We start from the raw sequence: 24,610 nt of genomic DNA, 5'->3' as shown, positions 1-24,610 counted from the left end.
CGAGGTGAGTGAAAGTGAAAAATGCTACTTGTCATCATTCCCTGGAAAGAAATGGACACTACTACCTTATCCTTTTCCCCCTTCCCATTGGATGAGAAATGGTGAAAGCTGGACTCACGGATGGAAGGCACATGCTGAGGACCGCGGTCACCGTGCCAGCTCTGGAATGCCCATGCTGGACTGTTGCTTGGGGGAGAAATAAAAACCTATCTCATTTAGTCCCTGTGTTTGAAGGCTCTCTGTTATTGCAGGTTACCTAATACCATAACAAAGTCAACATTTTATGAGTTCTCAGCAAGAACTGCACACATCACAATGTATATTTCTCTTTCAGTTCACTTTTGTGTGTATAAATGTGTATGTGTATATTTTGGTGTTTGTATGTTTTCTGAGTTGTCCTTTAAAATATGTTTCTTATAATAGGTCATAGAGAAAAAGTTTGAAGAACACTAATATGGAAAAAAATACAAAAGAAAGTCTTGTTTCTTGTGCAATGGTAAACAAAGAAAAAAGAAAATTTTATACAATACTTGCTCAAGAACATGTATTATTCAACACATCCTAGATAATTTCTCCTCATTTTATTTTATTCCATTTTTTTTTAATGGAGGTACTGGGGCTTGAACCCAGGACCCATGCATGCTAAGCAAGCACTCTACCACTGAGCTATTACCTCCCCCTCCTCCATTTTAAAATTTGCTTTACTAGCAGGAAAGTACCATCTTTCAAATTTTCACACTTAGAAACGAATCTTTCATACCAAAGTTACTAGAGTGATTATTTTGATATTTACCTACTAAAGTTATCGGAAGTAGTGTGGAGGCTGGAGACATTGTGAGGGAGAAACTATTCCACTTATGTATTATATTAACCTCACAGCATTTTTGGCCACTATGTCTCAGACACTTTTGAAAGATTGAAAGAAAAACTTCTCTGGAATAATAACTAACTCCACAGACACACAAAATCTGGAATATAATTACAGAGCAGCATACACAACCTTTTAAGCTTCCTAAATTAAGAACATCTGATTTTCATTTCATGAACCAGAAATTTACAGATTTAAATAACTGCAAAATAATCAAGGATAAAACAGTTAAATCCCGTTTGCTATAATTAGTCAGAAATACACAGTACAATCAGGGATATGTTACATTTGCAACAAATGATAACCTCTATAGTTCTAGTTTAATCAGCAATTATAGATATGCTACCAAACACCTGGGCAATCCTTTCAGGCACCTGTCTGTTAGTGCCTTGTTCCTTAGAGTGCACAAATTTTGGGTCACGGGATTGAGACATTTGGCAGGAGGCTCAGCTGATTTGAAAAATTTAATATCAACTAATAATCTAGGAAATGAAGTATTTTCTGAGTTGTCTCTCAACAAATCTTTCTCCATTATATATAAAGGCTGTGGTCAAGCATAACAGATCATCAATCATATTGACACTGAAGTATCTTCTAATGCTAAGATGGGCCATGCTATTTCTGTTTCACTCTCTTCTTTGAAGATACTGAAATGAAATGAGTTAATAACTATCTCTCTGGATGATTTAGAGAGCTCTGACTGGTAAAAATCCAAACTCTTCCCTCCTGCTACTACTGCTTTCTAGTAGTACAGAGATTTATTGGGGTTTTAATTGTACTCTGATGAGCTAAAGAAACTTAAATGAGCTGTCATATTTAAGGAATCAATACACCAAAAATACAACTTTTAAAGAGTAGACTAGTATAAATTCTTTTCATAAATCAAATTCCATTTACTTATTTTCACCAAATTTGAACAAGACTTTTATTCAAAATTTCAAGGTATCATATAAAATAGGAATTAAAATCCATCATTACCTGGACTGTGGCCTTAGGAAGCCATGCAAAAGAAATAAATATCTTTTCCTTTATGTTAAAACCAGCAAAACACACCATCAGATATGTAGTCAGAATTCGTATCAATACTGCAATGCCCAGGGTGGCAACACAAAGGCCTGTAAGAAGTATTCAATTTTTAGACATAATGAAATACTGGGTGAAAAACTGAATGTCATGGTTATTGACTCGAAATTCTTTCAACTGAAATCTAAAAACATTTAAAAGTTAAAGAGACAAAATGGCTAGGCATCATTTATCAAAACATCAATATTAAGGATCAATAGACAATTTGTGTAGAAGAAAGTATTTCCCCTAGATTTTTTTAAAGTAAAAGGCAAAAGATCTATTTGATCTGAAGAGAAACTAGAGTATTCCCCTAGATTACAAACAGAAATGTATTTGAATTTCTACAAAGGAGATTTGAGTGTAACTTCTTTTATGCATTATAGCAAGAACCATACTTTCTTTCATGTGCTTACTTAACATGGATTTGTTAAATGATGACTATGCATGGCAGGATGTGGACTAGGTACCAGTATACAAAAACGCATAATGTACAGACTCTGCCTCTATGAACTTCAAAGACAGGAAGACAGGAACATAAACAACTAATTAATACACTATAAAATAAGGGCAGCATGAACATACTGGTAAGAGGGCATAGAAGAGGAAAAAAATTAATATTTTCACCAAAGTGGTCAAGAATTATTTACAGAGTATAAGATCAGAGGTAATACTCAAAATATTTATGAGCCAGTATGGAGGCAATCAGCCAACCAGAACAGAGCTGGTGGTGCAATGACCCAATCACAATAGACACTGGCAGCCCACACCTGTTTCATCATACTGGTGTGTACAGCGACAGCCTGTTAACCCCGGCTGTCCTGTACAGCTACTTCATTCAGTCAGCATTTAGAACACTTTGCTGATAAAGATAAGGGCATCCTGATTCGCAAAATAAAGGATTGTAACTTGGCTGCTGCAGGCCACTGAACCTGAGAAGGGCACTGTTGAGGGGACTGGTAAGTAACAGGATGATTTTTAAAAAGGTAACATTTGTTTACACTGTGCCAGATTCTGCATTAAACTTCAAGTATATTAATTTATTTAATCCTTACAACCTGTGGGGTACTTACTTTCATTTTACAGCTGAAAAAAAAATGAAGTTCAAAAGGGATAAGTAACTTTCTCAAGTTATTTGGCTGGTACAAGTGACAGACATTGCTGGGGGCTCTACTGTAAATCTGCAGTATGATTTCTTTACAGAAAAGTTTTGTGGTTTTCTGTTGGAGGATACTTCTCACAGGTTGGTGGACTTTCGAAAGTATTTGTTGCTGAAGTACAAGATGCAAAGGAGATGATACCATTCCCAGGAGGGAACACTAAAGGTTTGGCGAGAAGATGATGAGGAAGTTTTAGACACATTGACTCTGAAGTTTTGTGGGATTTTACAAGGGGTGATGTCCAATCAGCCATTGGATATATAGATTTAGAGACAAAGGTTTTGGAATTACATAGTTTTTAATCAAAGTCACTGAGTGTAGATGGGCTCAGAGAAGTGATAAAGAGAGAGAAGCATAGAAAGCTCTGCAAAGAACTCTGAGGAGGAGAGGCATTTAAGCCACATATGGTGTAATGGAAGACTCAAAAGGCACTGGGAAATATGAAGTTCCAGAACTCAATGTGAATATGTTTTAAAGTGGTCAGGAGCAGCAAATGCTGCTGAAAGGTCAGGTAAAATAAAGACTGATAAGTATTCAGTGGATTTAGTACTACAGCCTTGGTGAGAGCAGGGTTGGCTGTGTGATGGGGCAGAAGCTAAACTAAAATGACCTGAGGAAGAGGATGAGAGCTGAAGTGGAAAAGGGGAATATAGGTACCCTTTTAGGAAAAATTTGAAAGGAGGAATATAGAGAGTGATAGGTGAGGGGGGAAGTGAAATGGATATATATTTGCTTTAATAGCAGGAAAGTATCATCTTTCAAATATATATATCCTTTATATGTGTGTGTGTGTGCATATTTATTTAAATTTTGATTGTGATAAAACACACAACAAAACTTACCAGCATAACCATTTTTATATGTACACGTCAGTAAGCCTTAAGTTAAACATTCACATTTTTGTGCAACAAATATCCAGAAAGTTTTCATATTGTAAAACTGAAATGCTGGACCCATTAAATAACAAATCCCATTTCCCCCTCCCACAATCCCCTAGCAACCACATTCTACTTTCTGTTTCTATAAATTTGACTACTCTGGTTACCTCACATAAACAGAATCACAGTATTTCCCTTTTTGTGACCAGCTTCTTTTACTTAGTGTAATGCCCTCCAGGTTCATCCACGTTATAGCATGTATCAGAATGGAAGGACATTGTTTAAGATGGGAGAGATTAAAGTCTGTTTAACTTCTGAAGAGGAGAGAGCTGTGACAAGGATATTTGAAGACACATGAGAAAAAGGGCAGAATCTGTGCATGAGATCCAGGAGTTGGCAGGGGATGGGATCCCTAGTGTGGATGGAAGAATACTGTGATGTGAGGAAAGGAGAAAACTATGAGTATACGTGTGTAAATTAAATTTTTCTGTGTAGTGTTATGAATTAAGAGAGTTTTAACATGATGGATTTTGAATGGGTGAATGAATAAAAGAATGAATGAACAAATAAACATTTCTGTTCCATGGGTATATATTATAGGACCCACTAGTTATCTTTAAAATTCTGGCCCTTGATCAGGATAAGGCCAGATGGACATTCTTATCCTTGAAAAAAAATGTTCAGGCCTGCATTTTCTTGATGCTAGTTAGCAGTGTCACTTTCTTTACAAAGAACAATATTAAAGATATAAAATTTACTGTTTTAGGTTGACAGACATTATTTTCTAACTACTCTAAGAGACTTAGATCATTATTAACTTTTTAGATAATTATGACAATGGGAACTACTGAACATATACCTAATACAGATATTTCAGCTGAATATGAAAAGAGTTGATTTTAGCAAAAGTACTATTTTGACTGGGACATTGTGCTACACACCAGAAACTGACACATTGAAATTGACTATACTTCAATTAAAAAAAATTCTTACCTACAGTTTCTGGTCTGAGAGATGTAATGGACACCTCTGCTCCAATCAATCCAAAGAGAAGGGGCTGAAAGATGTACCAGGCTCCTGCTATAATTTTTTCAACATCTGCCTAAAGGAAACACACACACACACACAAGAATTTTTATCATATGACTTTGAGAGTTCTAAGAATTTTACTAATTTGAAATTTGAGTCATTTCGACCTGAGATAGCTTTTATCTCTCTATAGTGCCTATAAATAAAGAGTTAGCTAGAATAGAGCAAAAAATTGCACAAAAATATTTCTAACACAATTAAGACATTACATGAGGTGCTCTAGTGTTGGTTTGCAAATAAATGTTAATTGAAAAGAGTCTTATAAAGTAACTTTTAGGAGGACTTCTTTTTCTGAATATACAATCTGTGTACGTGTATTATAATAATTAATATTACTATATTTATTATATTATTATATTATTTCATACTTTGAAATTTTATTAATTTTCATTCAACAGTGTAAAATTAAAGACCTTATATTAGTGCATATGTCTAGATATGTACCTCATTATTGCTGCAACTGTGGTACAGAAGTACCATGGTTTATACAATCATTTCTTTATTAATAAGCTTTTAAGTTGTTTCCAATTTTATTGTGTCTTTGTAAAAATTACTGTTTATGGTTATCTCAAATCATGCACAAAAATTAAAGTCAGGTATAACAAAGTGCTGTGCCAGTTATTAATTTATTGCTTTTTGGTTCCAAATCCTCCTTTCCTTGTTGCTCTGCAGAAAGTGGGGCTGGGCTCTTTAAATATTTCTCCTTTGCCAGTTGGCACCCTATTCAATTTTGTCAGTAGAAGGCACTGAAAGATAGTGCAAGAGAAGGCACGCTTCCAGGTTTCTGTGGCTCCTCCCGGCAAGATCCTTCAGCACCAGGCTCCTGCAGTCTCGGTGGTTTCCCAAGTGCCAGGTCCCTACAGTGCAGGGTGGCCAGCAACACCCAGTGGCCAGCAACTTCTTCCAGCCTACTCCTAGGGTGGTTTCATAAGTAACTCCCTTGGGCAGTATACCTCCCCATGCACCCTAGACGGTGGATTTCCCATAAGTTTGGAGCACAGATTTCCAGCAAATTCTGCAGGCAGGGCACCACTGTGACTTCTCTGCTACCCAGTGAACCAAGGCTCTAACAAGGTCTGGATTCTCAGCCCTGGGGGTGGAAGTAGTGAGGCGGGGTGACGACGTGGAAGGGTAGGTTTTATCTCAGCCCTAGGAGTTTACAGCTGCTATTCTTATATTATTTATGGGTCTCTTTGTATCTTACAAGCCAGTCCCTTGTTATTGGATTCCCAGGATGGTTAATAATAAACTTTCCCTATTCCAGTTACTATGTGATTTCTCTTTCCTTACAAGACCCTAACTGATAAAAGCATAACTTTATAACACATAACACAAACATCCTAGGAAAAGACTGACACAATCGACCATGTAAAACTAAAATGTCTGTGGAAAAATAAACCATTAAAAAAAGGTGACAAATCAGGAGAAAATACCTGTACTATGGGTAACAGAATAAGGAGCAATAGCCAATCAATAAGAAAAAGATACAAACCCTAATAGAGAAATGGGCAATGCATATATACAAGTAATCACACAAGAAGAAAAAGCATAAGATGTTACAACTCAGTAATCAGAGAAACACAAATTGAAATAATATACCACCATATTTGGACGGGGAAAAGGGCAATCACATTGGAAAAAACACTAAAAAGTTTTAATAAGGTAAAGTATTTGTAAGACTGTAAGCAAACTCTCACTAATTGGTAAAAGAACAAACTGTCAATGCCTTTTTCAGAAGGCAATTTATCAGTACCCATTACAGTGCTTAAGAATTTACATTGAACAGAATTTTTTTTTAATAAACTAATAAGAATCTATATTTTTGGAGAACACTTTTACACTTATAATTACACGTTTTTAAGGATCTGCACTTCCATATATGTATGGAAGTTTGATATGCGGGATTTCATTGTTTCTCTATTTTCTTCAGTTACTATTTCTGATACGTTTATTAGAGTGAAGATTCTATTTCTTCTTAGCTTATAAATGTTGAAAGATAGCGTATGTGAGGGGTTAGCTGACTTATTTATATAGTTCTATTCCTATATCATGAAAGAAGTTATGTTTCTACATCATAAGGAATCAGATAATTGTCCATCAACAGATGACTGGATAAAGAAGTTGTGGAAGATATATATATACACACACACACACACACACATATATATATATATACACATACATATATATATATATATATACATATATATATACACACACACACACACATATATATATATATATACACACACAATAGAATACTACTCAGCCATAAAAAAGAATAAAATAATGCCATCTGCAGCAACATGGATGGACCTGGAGATTGTCATACTAAGTGAAATGAGCCAGAAGGAGAAAGAAAAATACCATATGATTTAACTTGTATGTGGAATCTTAAAAAAAAACAAAAACACACAAATGAACTTATTTACAAACAGAAACAGACTCACAGATGTAGAAAACAAACTTATAGTTACCAGTGGGGAAAGGTGGGGTGGAGGGATAAACTGGGAGTTTGGGATTTGCAGATACTAACTACTATATATAAAATAGATAAATAATAAGGTCCTACTGTATAGCAGAGGGAACTATATTCAATACCTTACAATAGCTTATAACAAAAAAGAATATGAAAAGGAATATATATATCTGTATTACTGAATCACTATGCTGTACACCAGAAATTAACACAATGTTGTAAACTAACTCTACTTCAGTTAAAAAAAAAAAAGGAATCAGATAATGACTTAGGTTCAAATTCTGCCACCCACTAACTTGTCCTCAGCACCTCATTTTTCTCATCTGTAAAATGAGAAGTTTATATTAGAAAACATCCAAGATATTCTATCTTTTAATGACAAAGACTAGTTCTACCAAAACGGGTCCAGTTGTCACCACCTTTCCAAATATCTTTAAATTTTACTTTTCAATTTAATTTTTAGAATATATCATAGGTAAAGCTCAGATTTTAGTTGATACCCATAGCCGTAAAGAACAAAATCAATTCTATTCATTTTAGGTTACTTAGCCTTTTGTTGCCAGGACTAATTGTTTAAGGACCATCCTCAGAAATATTTCATGTACTCAGAACTCAGAAGTCCTAAAAAGTTTTCTCTACCAAATTATTTTTATTTCTAAACTGCAGACGAAGGCTATGATTTGCTTTTTGATTATAACACTTTAGACTAGTTGAACATGAGACATGGGCTTATAAACTGTATAACTTAAGAATGAGAGAAGAATCAAAATGTATCTTCCCGTGAACTTTTCATAACTTCAAAACCAAAATGAATTTGTTTATAAAGAAAATGGAGTTATCAAATAAGTTAAATATAAAAGATGAGCCCAGAGGTACGAAGACTGTGTCGTCCATTGAAAAGTTAAGGTCACTTTATTGGCATGCACCAATAGTAAGAATCTTCAAAATTACAAACCCCTTTCAAGAATGGACAAAAGGAAAAAGTTAAGAGAAATGGAGGTTTCATCATGAGTTAAATAACTACTTAAGTGGATACTTCTCTTCTTAGAACAATTCAAGATTCAGAGGATCCAAAATATATCAGGGAAAAAAAAAACCCCACAACTATACAGCGCCTCTAGAAGCACTGGATTTGAAAACAGATGAAAAAAATAGATAATAGAGGCTTAAAAAAGGTGAGTGCATTTGAATACAACAAATAACAATATTAATGACCGTATGGAAGAATCAAGCCGAAAAGCATGAAATAATGTCAGAACCTACAGGCACAAATAAAATTTTATGAAACATTTTAGCTTTTCAAGGTATAACTCAACAATAGTTGAGTTGCTATAGTGCTGTTGAGTATACAAGCATTTCATTTCCATTTATATAATAGCCACAACAATTCTTTAAATGTGATTATTATTTTTTTCCACATTACAATCGAAGAAACTGAGTGTTAGAGAAGGTAGGTGACTTTTGGGGGATTACACAGCTCAAGAGCCACAGAATGGTGATTGGAATCCCAGTATTCATATCTTAAATTTTGTGCTTTTTATTATGTACTGCTCTGGAGGTAGTTATAAAAATAATAAGGGCTATTATTCACTGAGTGTATTCTATGACTAAGGACTTTGCTTTATAGAGATTATTTCACTTAATCCTCCACTCTATGAAGTTCTGGCTATTATCACTTCCCACTTGAGAGATAAAGAGATCGATGACTGAGAAGTTAGATAACTTGCATGTGGTCATATAGCTACTAAATTGTAGACTGGAGGTTAGCTCAAGCTGTCTGAGCTCTTGACCTGACGCTATACAACAGAACGAGGAAAAAAAAAAGAAATCCAAAATCTGGACATGTTGGTTTGGCGACTCTGGAAGTACTAAATTAGAAAAGATATGGAGAGTGCCTGCCACAAAATTAATTCAGTGAAGATTCATTTTCCGTCCTTTTTTTAGGGAACCATTTTGATACATTCAAATGGTATGTTCTCATCCTGGGTTGGCCACCTACTGGCTTTGTGACCTTAGGCAATCTGTCTAGTATCTCTAAGGTCTTAGTGTCCTCATTTGTAAAATGGTTTGATATCTACCTTTCAAGGTTACTGTATAGAGTAAATAACATATATAAAATTTCACTAGCAAAGAGAACTTAAAGGAAAAAAAAACTATTGAGAAAAGATCCTAAAAAGAGATTCATAGTTCTGATCACATGAAAGTACATATTAGTGTGTAAAATTGAAAAGAATATAAAAAGGCATAAAAAGCTAATTTCATATATGTAAATGTGTGTATATAGATATATGTATGTATCCTACAGATCAATAATCAATCAATTAAAGTTCAGAAGATAATGGAAAAAGACCTATCAAAGAACAATAAAAAAACCCAAACAAATGGTTAAGTGTATGAAAATGTGTTTGATTTATTATTAATCAAAGAAGTATAAAAGAAAACAAGATACCACTTTTTACCTCTCAGTATGGCTAGAGTAAAAACAATAATCTTCTAAGCCAGTGGTTCACAATGTGTGGTCCCCAGATCAGCAGAATTAGAATTACCTGGGAACTGCAGAAGTGCAAATCCTCAAGTCCCATCATAGTCTAACTAAACCAGAAATTTGGGAGCAGGAACCAGAAATCTAATTTAACAAGATTTACAGGTGATTCTGACGTATGCTCAAGTTTGAGAAACTATTCTAAGCTGATGAGGGTGTAATGACATAGGTACCTCATATATTACTGGTAGAAAGTAAATGGATACAACTCTAGAGAGCTGTTTGGTAACATGTGGCAAAAAAACTCAAAATGTTGTTATCTGACTCCAAATTTTCACTGAATCATGTCCTAAGGAAATGATTAGAAAATGTATTTTAGCATAATTAAAAATAGCAGAGACTGAAAATAAACTACATATTTAATTATAAGGGAATGGTTTAAAAAAATTATGGGGCATCCGTGTGTGTGTGTGTGCATGTGTGTGTGTATAAAGAGATATACACAGGAGAGCAGCCAGAGGTAAATATGAAAACCAATGTACTTAGCTTTTTCTCTGGGTTGCGGATTACATTGACCTTCTACGTAATCAGTCAGGGTGCAGGCAATTCAGGCAAAGTTATGACAAATGCAGACAAACAGCTGCTTTGTTTTGGTTTACAACAATTTTTTCTGTACAACCTACATTATATTCTACAGAACAGTGTCATTGAAATTCATCAAAGTTTCCTTTCTTTGTCTTTCTATGCCCACAGCTAATCCCCACTTGCATGGAGATTAGTGTCCCCCTTGATTTCCTGTTGCTAAAACTACTCTTTTATGCTATTCCAAATGATATGGCTTCCTCTTCACTGTTTTTTAAAATCCTATCATTTACAAATTTTGAGACTTAATTTTAAATGGCAAAGTTTAGAAGTATAATGTTTTTAGTATACTTGATATGGCTTACTCAAATAGATGTCAAAATATAAAAATGTGCCCTGTACAATAATGCTACAGTTGTGTTACAGGGTAGTACAAGTCACTCGAGTCAAATGTGAGCTTAAATCCCAGTGCCAATTTCTAATTTTGTGACCTTGGACATGTTTTTTAAGTTCTCCTGATTTACAGTCTCTATAAAATGGAAATGATAATACTTTTTCAAAGTTTCCTTTGTGGAAATAAGTGAAGCCATGTAAAAACAAAGGTTTAATAAGAGCAAATAGTTATGAGAGATGAGGGACGATAAGAGTACCCGATTTATACGAGGAAGTTCATTTACTTTTTAGCCTTTTTCTTGTCAGAATGCTACATTATTTGAAATCAGGAAGTAGAATTGAATAATATACGTGACGCTGAAAAAAAGAGTAGACCTGAAACAAGCATTATAGTCAAGCCTCCTGACAGGGCAGCAAACCTAGGTGCCCATCTGGTGCCTAGAGCAGGGTTTCAAAAGGACTCTCTCTTTTCCCTCAAAGCCCAATCCATCTCAGCCCACTTTCCTCTGGCTTCAGTACCCTTTCCTACACAAGGCTCCCCTTGTGTAAGAAATGGGAGCCCCTACCCTGCCCCTACAAGGCAGCTCCTACCAATCCCTCCCTTTGCTAAAGCAAGACGGGTCACGATTATACTTGCTCTAAGTTGATAATCGCACTCTTAGAGAACAAGAGCCTCCTACCTGAATGCTGTTTACCCACAAGGAAATTCTGTCTCTATCGTATCTCTGCAGAGCGTCACATAATTAAATATGATTACATACTTAATCTCAAAATTTATAACCCTCACAATGTTTCTATATGACATTATATTAAGCTTAATTATTTTGAGCAGTGGTCTTCAGGTTTTCCAAAATGACATATCTGCATTTAGTTTAGGTCACATACACCTAATTTCTTCATTAAGCAGAACAGCATATGATCCTGTCAAGTTCTAATGTATCTTGAAATTAAAATAAATAAATGGCAACCAGCTAATTTCCATAATACATCCTAAGAAAATGGATAATCTTAATGATCTTGAAAATTGGTAAGAAAAATCAAACAATCTCATAAAAAATGGGCACAGGCTTTTGAACAAACTGGCTAGTAAACACATACAAAGATGATTAGCTTCATTCACAAAGAAACGCAGATCAGATCAGCAATGACGTACATTTTTCACACATAAGATTAGCAAAATACCTGAAGACTGAAAACACTCAGATCAGAAAAGCAAATCCTCTCCCAGAGTGTTGGTGAGAATTAAAAAGGCAAACCGATATTAGCAAAAGTATCAATGCACACACATTGATCTACATCTTCAGTAGAGCAATCCTATTTCTAGAAAATGTATCTTACAAACTCAATGATACGCTATAATTAATTTTTTTCACAATTTAATATTTCTGAAATTAGGATGTTACATCATAATTTAATTGGCAGCATTCTTTTTCCTTCTTGGTGGCATGTAAAATAATAGTGCTTCTTCGACTCAACAGTATTTAGAGCTTATGAAATACAGTATATATATAAGGGCATTTTATTGAAGCACTTTGTCTTAGCAGAAAATTAGAAACAATCTAATGTCTATTAGTAGGAGACTGATTAAACAGTATAGCAGAGCTATTCAATGCAATACTCTGCAAACCTTTCAAAGAATAAGGAAGGCAGCATGGAAATAGGACCATGATATGTTTTAGGTGGAGACACCGAGTTGTAGGTTGGCATGTAAGGAGGAAAGGATGTGCGTGTGTGCACTTGGGCATACCCTTAATGCATAGACAATAGCTTTTATGATTAAATAACTTTTTTAATTTGACGTTAAGAAACTATCTGGAAAGAAAAAATTAACCTAATCAGAAAGTACTCATAAGCAGAAAAATTTTAAATGAATTCACCTTTTGGCTGGCCCATCCCTTGCCTGCAAGGAAAGCCATGACCAACGTGCACAGTCCTCCTGATCCAGGGAAACCAAAATACGTGCTGCTGAACACAGCCAGCACAGACAGCCCCAAGATAAGGAATGCTCTCTTCCACACCAGTTTGTCCTTGAGGAGAAAAGAGGTTGGTTAGCTCAATTATTTCATGCAAAAGATTTTTAATCAGTTGATTTTTCCATATTCAGGACTTAGTAGAAAATAAAAAATGTCTGTCTGTGCACATAAATGCATGACATACATTTACTTTCTTTTTCTTAATAAAAGTAGAGTTAGCACAAATGCACAAATGTCACTTTCTCTTCCAGAAACACCAGTCACTTTTCTCTGCTGTTATCAAAGCAGAAGTTCACAGGGCTAAATGAAACAGCAGAAAAATACACACGGGCTTTGGGGTCAGACCAGAGCTTAACTTCTAGCTTTTACACCACTGGCGTATGTAGTTGGACACATTATTAGTCTCCTCAAGCTTGCTTTCTTCCTTTCCAAAAGCACAGGGATTTTAAGAAGGCTAAAGATGTAATATCTCCATTATTTTTAGGCTCTTTGTTTATTCTTTAATGTGATGCTCTCCTGGTTTTTCTTTCTAAATCCTTGAAAACACCAAGAAGCTTTAAGAGGCTGTAGGCTGACAGTAGTTTTTTGCTGTCGCTGATTTTTAGTCTAAGAAATGTGCACTTCTCTCCCTTTACTTTTCCCTGTTCAGCCTTTTAAACTTCTTGATCCTTTTAGAAGGCAGGCAGGCCTTTAGAAGTATTTGGCTTGGAGGCATGCAAGCTCTGCCATTGGGTTACCCAAGTCCATTCCCAGCTTCATGGCTTTCCAGCTATGTGACCTTGTGTAAGTCACTTCTCCCTAAGCCTCAATTTCTTCATTGGTAAATGATCATATTAAGAGTACTCTCTTCATGTGCTATTGTGTGGATTGGACTGGATTAGCACTTCCCAACAGAATGAACATTCAGTGATGGCGGAAGTTTCTATATCTGCAATGGCCACGAGTAGCTAGTGGCTGCTATACTGAACCACTGTACTTACCATATCATCTAATACATAGTAAGAAACAAACTGTGAGCCATCATTTTTCTCTTTATTTTGTTGCTTAATTAGAAAATCCTATAATTTTCTTTCACATATTCATAAAATCTTTCACAGACAATTTCACTTGGAGTTTTTGGAGCACAATAAAAATTCAAAGCAACATACATTGTGATAATGTTCTACTTTAGTTAAGCTTCTAGTTGCATTCAAAATGCTCTGAAATCTCAAAATAATGCCAGTTATTAAAGGGGAAAAAAAGACTTTTATATATTTACCTATTCTAAGAGACTTAGAAGGGTAAAAGAAAACAAAACCTTTGCTTCTTATTAAGAAATCATTGTATACAATAAAGAACTTTGATATCTTTAGTGAGAAATACTGGACTACATTATAATGAAATGTTAAGGTCTATCTATTTGATAGTATTAGAATCTGGGGTATTTTGATTCTAAAAAAGGGGGCCCAATGAGCCATTTTATATCTTGATTTAGTTGAGTATTACAAATAATAATTAAAAATTAATAAATAAAAAGATGCATCATATTATTCAAGAATTGATGTTATTTGTTTTACAGTGAAATTTGAAGTATATAGAATATAAATTAGAGAAAAAAATTCCCAGGCTGCATTAAAATCTTATACATCCAGCTCCCTTTATAAATCTCATGGACAGCATCGATACTGCAATAAGCGGTTTTAAAATGGGGGGTTGTTTTCTAAATCACATCCTTCACATTAGCTTTCAGGGGAGTGTTCCAGAACGTTTTTCCAATGAGATTTTAGAGCACGACTTTCTCACAGATTATTTCTCTTACCTGGTCACCGCTTGGAAAATACCGAATAAAAAATCCGAGAAGCAATCCAGCCGCCATACCAATGATCACTTCCAAAACTCCCTTGAGGACATTAAAAACTGTGGAGCCTAAAAAATACATAAAAAGAAAAACTTCATACGGAATCCTAATTGCATAAATATACAGACTTTAATCATCAACAAAAAGCATCTAATTATATAGAAAAGTTCACAGATATTTCCTGCTCTCTACATTCTTAAATATATGTGACTTAAAATGTCAAGTAAAATGGGCCTACATTGAGAAAGGTACGCATATTACTGGAGATAAATTTCAAACCAGGCACAAGCTATGATTTGTGCACTGTTTTCTATGTTTACTTTAGTATAAATTTACTTTATTATTTACTAAAATATAATATGAAAGATAAAATTCATGGATCAGATTTAATTTGTTCTACTGTATTATATGCTGGGTAAGTAGACAGATCTAGTGTTCAAATTGCCATATAAGAGCTTAATTTGTTAATAATAAATGTATGCTGATTTTAGTAGCTCTAATAGGTATAGAATACAGTAACTTAAGAATTTGGTAATTAAAGTCAAGAATCTTATCTTACTACAATGAATGCAGGGGACTTACCCCTTCTCAAATGCTATTTCTAAGATTAAATCTTAAAATAAACTATTTTTGAAATTGCTCTTAGAAAAGTCTTTATTTGTTGCTTAGCTTTTTTGAAATATCATAATAGAGAGATAAGTAAACTGTATTTTTCCCCATAGCAAACAGAATTTAGGAAACGTTAATTAAAAAAATCTTTGTTAGCACATTGTGCAGAAAATTATATTAAAACTACTCAACATATAAAGCCCTTCCTCACACACAGTTCTGAGAAAATATGTACTAACTAGTTACGTGGTTTTTTTGTTATTGTAGTTTCGAGTACCAAATATGTCACCCCAAACTATGCCACTGTGGCATAAAGATTATTTTGATCTGAAGGCAATTGAGAAGAAACAGATACAAGATAAGTTCTCTGCCTTCTCCCTATTTGCTTTTACCTATTTTTTATTCATTATTTTTTTTTTATTGAAGTATAGTCAGTTTACAATGTATTAATTTCTGGAGTACAGCACAGTGATTCAGTTATACACACACACACACACACACACATATATATGTATATATTCCTTTTCATATTCTTTTTCATTATAGGCTATTACAAGGTATTGAATATAGTTCCCTGTGCTCTACAGTAGGAACTTGTTGTTTCCTATTTGCTTTTTAAAGTAGGACATAAATTTATAAAGTTGGCCCTCTCCCCTCTCTATCAGGAAAGACAGAAGTTAACCACTGAGACAACCCGGAACCGTTATCGGCCCAGGGACAGCACCAGCGGAATCTATGTAACAAACCGCTGAAACCTCATTTAACAAGAGTTTGCTCATATATTTGCCTTTCCATAATTGGCTGTCTTGAAAAGCTCAAAGTCCTTTTCCTTTGCCTTGCACTTCTCTACAAAATTATTGTTCTTTGCTACAATGCTATATAAGCCCCAATTCTAACCACTCCTTTGAGTCACTCATCACTGAGTACTCCTGAGTGTAAGCGTCTCATACATGCTAATAAACTGTTTTTCTCTTGTTAATGTCTTTGGTCAGTTTGATTTACAGGGCCCCAGCCAATGAACCTAAGATGGGTAGACAGGAAACGGTTTTTCCTCTCCTCCAGTTTCAATCATCTCTCTTATTTAAAACAATAATTACCTCTGTAGTAATCTTACTTAGCTAGGACAGCTCTCTTTTAGGTACCGGTGTGACTGTTGAAAGCATCTAGATATGATAGTGGCCTATGTCTCCAGCTATTTCAGTAAATAATTTACAACAAATGTGTAGAAAAGAGCTAATTGGTTTCAGTCTCTGATATAGTAAGTTTGTTTGTTTGGTTTTTTTTTAAAAAGACTTTTTGGGCCCCACTTCTGAAAATTTTGACTGAATAAATCTGGCAGGGCCTGGGATCCACCTTTTAAAGAGGCTTCAGGTAGTTCCCATCCAAATGGCTTAAGGACCGCATTTAGTGGGGCAGGGCAGAAGGAAAACAGCATTACTGACCGAGAAGGTACTTCAAGCTATCCACGCCTGCACTCCAGCACACCCTCTTCCTTGCCTGCTCTCATCCCAGGTGATTATAATGCAAACCCTATGTTGCTGTAAAGCCATGGTTTCCATTCCCAGAGGTTCTGATTTAACCAGTCTAAGGTAGTGCCTACATGAGTATTTTAAAAAATTCCCCAGGTAATTCTAGGGTGCAGCTGAGGCTGAGAATATTTTAAAGGTATATACCAGGAAAACAGTAGGAACGTAGTTGGATAGGTAGAGCAGAATTAAAAATGACAAAAGTGTAGATTTGACTTAATAGGTAACGGGGATCCTCATTGGATCTCGAACAAGAAAGTAACATTTTAAAAGCCATATTTTGATAAGATTAATTCACCAGTGACACAGCAGGGGCTGGATATGAGGCAATTTCGGGGCGATGGGAAGAGGTGAAGTGCTAGGTAATCAGCAGAAATCATGCATAATCAAAAAATACCTTTAGCAGGGTGGAGAGACTAAAAATTCATGACTTTCTAAGATGTGTCCCCACTAAATAATCTGAAGCTAAATTTAAATTACATTACCTTTTGTCAATAATACGAAATTGCAAATCTTATCTCCCAATAGTGTATGTCCAACTTTTGCAGATTATAATAATTTAAACTACTTAAGAAGTAATGATCTTTTACCTATATGTGATTTAATCTGCATCCGTGGATGAAGATTAAAAAACGAACTTTAATTTATGTTGCACCAAAGGAGAGTAAAAGTGTTGAATAACCGTGGAAGAGAAGAAAAATGCCTTAACTTCTTTCAGTATTATTACTTAAAACATAATGTGCCCATATCAAACACTTCATAAGTATTAAAAAGTACTCATTAAAATCATAGCTGCTATTACCCTGTAGGGAAAATGGAGTCACTCAGGCTCCCTCGCCGGACATCAGGCACCCAGTGACGCAGCTGTACTGTCCCGCATGCGCAGTACCCGTGTGGTGCTATGTAAGCATGACTTGCACCACGCAGGCGCACTGGTTAGCTCCTATCGTAGTCGGCTAGATGCTGGCTTCGTCTGCCTTGATACGTAAGGCAGGCGGGGCTTTTCCCCACCTGGGGCCATTGAAGCCCCTGTACTCCTCCGCGAATAAAGGCACGTCAGAATACCTACGGCTCTGAGAGTGTTCTTCCATCTGCCAGAATCCGTGAACCTACCAGGCCCTGAGCGCCTGCAGTACATACACAAAAAACGTTGAAGATGAGAGAGCAGAAACTGTTCCTATTTTAGAAGAGCCCTGTTCCTGCCACTTGGCCTGCTCTCTGTCGCTGTCCTCATGGAAAACCTACTCAGGCCTCTGTGGAGTCTTCCAGATTAAACTTTCCCAGAGTCTCCATGCAGGAGCTGTTTTTGTCCTTTTTTAAACGTTGCCACTTTGAATCTCCCCTTTCTGCACTTAGCAGACCGTTTGGGCAGCCTATGCCTTGAAGGTAAAGAAAGACAGGAAGCTACCAGGCCCTCCGTAGGTATGGAACTAACTCTTGGGAGGTGCTTTCCCTATTTTAACTTGCCTAAATCAATTATCAAGCAAATATGCCATGCTTGTAACGTCATAAGCTATGTCTCTAGAGTGCAAGAGAACAGCATGTGGTGAACGGATCAGTTTACCTGTGGAAAACGCCATGCCCAGGCAGGTGTTGAAGCCAGTGATGGCCAGAATGTCATCGAAGCTGCCAGCAGCCATGAGTAAGGTCGGGACGCCCTTTTCAACGCCGTAGCCTCCTTCCTGCAAGAGGAGCATTGAAGGCACCACAACAGCTGGAGATACAGCACCTAAAACAAAACTAAGCAGGCAGTGCTTTGAGCAAATATGTCAGTCTCTTACTCGTTGTTACTATTACTGAAATTATAGTAACCTCTACTCTTCTAAAGGTTACACTTTAGACAACCAGTCTTTCAGATGGCATCAAGGCACCAAACCAGAAACGTAAACACATGCAGATTCCACAGAACACTTTTTCAAAGTGTGACCGTGGACAACTTATACTGGAACTACTTAAGTTGCCTAAAAATATATACTTATGGGTGGCATAGAAGATCTAACGGGGTTATGCCCCAGGAATCTGCCTTTTTAAAAACAAAACAAAACAAAACATTCCTGGTATGAGGTTTGAAAAAAATGGCCACGGACTTTCTGGACTAGAACCCAGTGACAGTAGGCCTTTTATCAGGATCTGGTATGTAAAATAAGACAACAGATTAGAAGGAGAAGGCCATAATGAACTGACAGCGATACTCATAATGGCAGCAGTAACAGTAAAAAGCATTTTATAGTGCTGACTATGCTCCAAACACCGTTTTAAGCACTTTATATATGGTAACTAATTTAATTCTCACAACAACCCCATGAAAAAGCTACAATCATTATCTTCGTTTTGCAAATAAGTAAACTGAGGCACAGAGAGATTAAATAATTTGCCAGAGACCGCATAACACAAAGTCATAGAGCTGGGATTTGAATCCAAGCAGTACAGCCCCAGAGTCTTACCCATGGGAAAAACTTCTTACTTCCTGCCTACATATTAGTATTAAATTCTTACCAAGTACTTTCACATTTATTTACTTCTCCTGGCTCTTAACCATTAGAAGTAAGAACTGATGGTAGAAAGAATAGACAGCAGAACCACCTAATCAAACAGCCTGGTGACAGAAGGAGGAGGAAAACAGTGCTGGGTGTTGATCACTATTGATGTGTTTCTTATCCTTTGTGCAGACTGAGGTGAGATCTGGCTTTTCTCTCACTGGCATGGAATCACGGATAGGTAAAAGATCATTAATTTTCCAGTAGTTTAAATTATTATAATCTGCAAAAGTTAGGCATATACTATATACATATACTATAATTTGAAGTTACAGTGTCTAGATCATGCTGGAATATCTATGTTGTATTTTCTGACGTCCTTAAGAAAATGCTATTACAACTTTCTCTTGTATGGAATCAGAGAAACCCTAAAGGTCTATGCATATTTTTATACAACAAAGAAAAACCATTACCCCAGCAGAAATCCCCATTGCCACGGTAAACCCATGAGGAAGTGGGCAAGAACAGCAGATGTGCACGCCTCTACGAGACAAGGACCCATGGATAATCTTACACAGACACCTTTCAACTTCTTCAGGGCCTGAAATATACAGACAGACATACCACAATAATGCTCTAAAGACATGCAGAAATTATGACATTAAATGCTTTTGCTTCTGTATTCAGACCACATCTGGAGCACCATAAAATTTCCAGGAATGCTCCACTCAGAACATCCAGTGTCCTAAGTGTTTTAGAGATAGTTTATTTAGTCCTTGTAGTCATCCTGTGATTTGGGTAATATTATTACACCCATTGTGTAGATGTCCTTATCTAAAAAGGTACAAGTTAAAGTAATTTGTCTAAGATCATGGCATTGGTGAGCTGAGGAGCTAGGTTTGCACTCAGGCGGTCTGCTTCCACAGTCTGTGCTCACAATTCCCACACTAGCTGACTTAACCCACTCAGTTTTAACTTTATAATTTGTGGCCCCCAAATGAGGCTTGGGTGAAAACCTCCATCCTCAAGAACATTCATTCCCACATTCAAAACATACATGAAAAAAAGCATTACAAAACCACATACTTAAGACTCATTCTACATACTAGGCAGTTTCCTGAGCCAGTATAGTTATCTCCAAACTCTTGCATAGGGCTGTGCACACCAAAAATATGATATCTTCTCTCTCATAACCAACATCTATAACTCCAGCCTACATTTCTGTCAGAGAAAGGGGGGACCTTTATTCTTGGTGCTGTCCCCAGATGGTACCTCCACCTTTCTCCAAGAAAGAGAATGGGAACATCTTCCAGGGATAGTCCTGCATGAAATACATTCTATTCTTTTCTTGTGAATGTCATGCAGTGTCCACTCCATTTCCTAAAGCTTAGTGATTCTAAATACCGGCAGGAGTGAAGGAACAAAATTCCTAGTCAATAATTAGAAATTTGTACTTCATACATTTGAATCAAGCCCAAGGCCAGCGCGAACCAATATGACAGACAGGGCTATGCTTCTCAGAGCAGAAGACCACTGGTGTTGGACCTGCACGTTATCACTGACGACAGGGATATTCCTGATGAGAAACCCGGCAAGCAGCATGCCTAGAATGGAGAAGTCAAACAACTCTTTAGTAAGTTTTCAAATACAGAAAATAGGTTTTGGCACTTTAGCTGTGAAAGAGACTACCCTACAATCTTAGGAACCATCTTTTTTTTCTTTGCTTAGTGCTTAGGTGGAATGAGGTTAAACTTTTAATTACAAAATTAAAAAACTGATAATAAATTAGAGGAGTTAAGAAAAGGTTTTAATATGCAAGAAAAAATGAGATTAGAATAATTAATAACTGAAGTCCAGCACAGCACTCTCAACTTAGATTGCATATTAGAATCACCTGGGAAGCTTTTAAAAGTTCTGATGCCCAGGGCATATGCCACAACAATTAATTCAGAATCTCTGAGCATCAGCTTTTAAAAAACTTCTTGAGGTGATTCCTACGTGCAGCCAGGTTTGAAAACTTACGATCTTGCTATGGAAAGTGTGGACTTTGAGCTTAGGAGAAATGCAGAAACTCAGGCCCCACCCCCAGATCTAGTCAATTAGAGTCAGCTAAATTTTAACAAGGTCCCAAGGTCATTCTTCTGCACAATAAAGCTTGAGAAGCACTGATTTAGATACAGAGGTCAGCAAGTGTTTTCTGTCAAAGGCCAGAGACATTTTAGGCTTTGTGGGCCACAGGGTCTCTTTTAGAACTTTTCAACTCTGCCACCGTAGTGCCAAAGCGGCCACTCACAATATGTGGATCAGTGAGCCCGGGTACGTTCTAATAGTACCTTATGTACAAAAAGAGGTAGTTTGCCAACCATTTATCACAGCTCACAGGCATATTTTGCAACAACTCATTCTAACAATAATCCAATTAATACTTTAGAGAACAAAAAGCGCTCATGATAAATAATATGAATTAAGCGAAATGACTTTAGTTTTACCTAAAATTGAAAAATATATTAAGAAATAGTACACAGTAAAATGTAAATAACTCGACTTCTTTTTATATTTAGCTTCAACTATTGACCATAAATTCAAAAGCAAATAGTTTTGGTTTATGTTAATCAATACTGACAGTCCTCATTAATACAAAATAACAAAAAAATTTAACTCAGGAAATGTGTGCAAATATACATGCATGTGTAAAAGGGAAGTGATTTTAAAATAAAACTTAATGATTTATACATCTGTTAGAAATGGATACATGCCTTTTGTGGTATAAGGAAAGTGGTAAATCAAAATTTTGTAATATGGAATTCTTTGAAGAAATATTAAAGACACAATGCCCAGTTTTAAGACTAATTTTCATGTGTATCATGTTTGAACAGTTCTCATAGCCTCTGGAAGAAGATTTTTGGCTAAATTTTAAAAAATAAGAATGATAAAACAATAATACACTCAATGGTGTCCTGGTAAATGCTTAACAAGTAGCTCTCCAAAAAAAGTGTGTGTGTGTATCTATATTTATATATTTATTATAAATTTTACAGATCTAAAGAATGTTTAGAATACAGTTCACAGATGTACAACAATCATCACTATAAATTCTATATAGCCAGTTGATTCTCACAGAATGCTTTCATTGTTTTTCACTGCTCAGCTCCTGTATCCATAACCCACTGTGGCTGAAGTTCAAACACGAATTGACAAAATTAGACCTTAAATGACTGCTTGACTACTATCTGGTTTAGCAAAGAAGTCACTCACATCACTGATGAGCAAGTGTAGTGTCACCATGAATGTTGGGTGATATTTTTATGTTAAGGAATAAGATAAAATGAAACAACAAAAATGCTCATTGGAACTTAACTCGTTTGTCAGTGATGTGAATGACTAACAATATATCAAGCCTGATGCACAGCACTTGCTGATCTCTGCCTTAGAGATACTTCCACTGTGGCTGACGTTGAGCTACCAATGTGGTGTCACTGAATGCGGACTTAGGAAGAGAGCGCCAAAGGCACACCGTTATATGTTATATCCATAATAGAAGGAGCACAGATAAGGGGAAAATTTAGTAAAATAATTAGGAAGTAATCAGTTTCGAATATTCACTGCTCTTGCTTTTAATGCAAGCTTAAAAATTTTAAGAATATATAATTTAATTTAAAAAAATCACTTTAACAACACTGAACTTAAAATTTAACACTGGCTCACTGAATTTAAAATTCAACAACTGGCTTTGGCTCTAGTACAGCAAATATAGAAATAGTTTATATTTATTTCTGAAAGCTTTCCAAACTATTGTTTTAAAAATATGATTTACCTCTAAAGAAAACAAGAAGTGTTTAGCACTTACCCAGAAGAGGAGGCAGAGGAGGTAACGTAGGTAACTTAATGAGCCCAAAAAGTTTACCTCCAAAGATGGAACAATAGAATAGGATTATAATTCCAAATAGGTTTCCTCCAGGAAGACATTCACTGCCGGTAATTGACCAAACAACAGCCCACAGAAGAACGACCATGGTAACTGAAATAAACCAGGAAAACTAGTTTCTACCAACAAGTTGTCATACTCTGGTTGTAATATAATCGAAACATTAAAAAAATAAATATTGAATACATATACAAATATTTATAACCCTGTGTAAGTTTTAAAGAACATGTAATATGAACTGGGTAATCACCAACCATCTTAAGAAATAAGATATTACCAGTGAATTCACCTACATGCCTCTCATAACCCCAATGCCCATCTCCTTTCACACTGCTAGAAGGAACTACTATCTTGAATATATTTTTTAACCATTCCCTTATTTTTCCTTATAATTCTACCATAAATATTCACTAGTTAATAAAAAGAGAAACAGTGGCTATCTTTATCCTTTTCACAGGAACACAAGAATATCTGAACAATTACATGCCAGTATTTTAGTTCTCCCTGGAATTAAACATTACTGCTCAGTGGTAGAATGTGTGCTTAGCATGCACGAGATCCTGGGTTCAATCCCCAGTGCCTCTGTTAAAATAAATAAATAAATAACATAATTACCCCCCCGATTATTGTTTAATTTATTGTTTAATTATTGTTTCTTGTCTATAGTCAATGTTTGTTGAGAATAACCCATATACTTACCTTTTTTTTTTTTTTTTTTTTTCTGATCATCATTCGTGATGGCATCTCAAACCTTTCTTTCCTCTGGGCAATTATTCTGTTACCTGAAGTATTTCCTTTAGGAGAGGTATTTCTGTTATTTTAAAATTTTTTGTGTTTTCTTTTTTCTAACTGAAGTTACTATGTCTCAGTTACAATGTGTCAATTTTTTGGTGTATAGCACAATGTTTCAGTCATACATATACATACATAGCAAATATTAAATACTGTATATAAGATAGATAAAAAACATGTTTCTTCTGTATAGCACAGGGAACTATATTCAATATCTTGTAGTAACCTATAACGAAAAAGAATATGAAAACAAATATATGTGTGTATATGTATGACTGAGGCATTTCTGTTAGAATGTAAAGTATGTTTCCCTGTTTGAACACCTTGTGTTTCACAAAATTGTATATTGAAAATAGAACAGCTCATGGGAAAAACAGTTGAGCAGACCACTCATGATTCAAAATTTGCGACCAAAGCACTAATAAAAACAACAATCCTAATAAAAGTACCATAGCTGTCAAGTCTCCACTAATATTTG

The 24,610-nt window shown here is 35.6% G+C and overlaps 1 protein-coding gene across 5 annotated transcripts in view; it reads right to left on the bottom strand.

Annotated features, from left to right (window-relative positions):
* SLC9B2 (solute carrier family 9 member B2) overlaps nt 1–24,610 on the bottom strand; it is a 45,769-nt gene that overhangs the window by 6,174 nt on the left and 14,985 nt on the right. For all 5 annotated transcript variants that reach the window (XM_010953607.3, XM_074342996.1, XM_074343002.1 and 2 more), the window contains 8 exons: nt 23,263–23,433; nt 20,877–21,019; nt 19,889–20,016; nt 18,503–18,678; nt 14,765–14,871; nt 12,871–13,020; nt 4,962–5,070; nt 1,847–1,983 (listed from right to left, as the gene is read on the bottom strand). In XM_010953607.3, the coding sequence (XP_010951909.1) occupies nt 1,847–1,983; nt 4,962–5,070; nt 12,871–13,020; nt 14,765–14,871; nt 18,503–18,678; nt 19,889–20,016; nt 20,877–21,019; nt 23,263–23,433 (1,121 nt within the window). The remainder of the gene's footprint in view (nt 1–1,846; nt 1,984–4,961; nt 5,071–12,870; nt 13,021–14,764; nt 14,872–18,502; nt 18,679–19,888; nt 20,017–20,876; nt 21,020–23,262; nt 23,434–24,610) is intronic.

The sequence above is a fragment of the Camelus bactrianus genome, chromosome 2 (assembly GCF_048773025.1).
Source record: "Camelus bactrianus isolate YW-2024 breed Bactrian camel chromosome 2, ASM4877302v1, whole genome shotgun sequence".
NCBI lineage: Eukaryota > Metazoa > Chordata > Mammalia > Artiodactyla > Camelidae > Camelus > Camelus bactrianus.
This window is presented reverse-complemented; position numbering and strand designations above follow the sequence as displayed.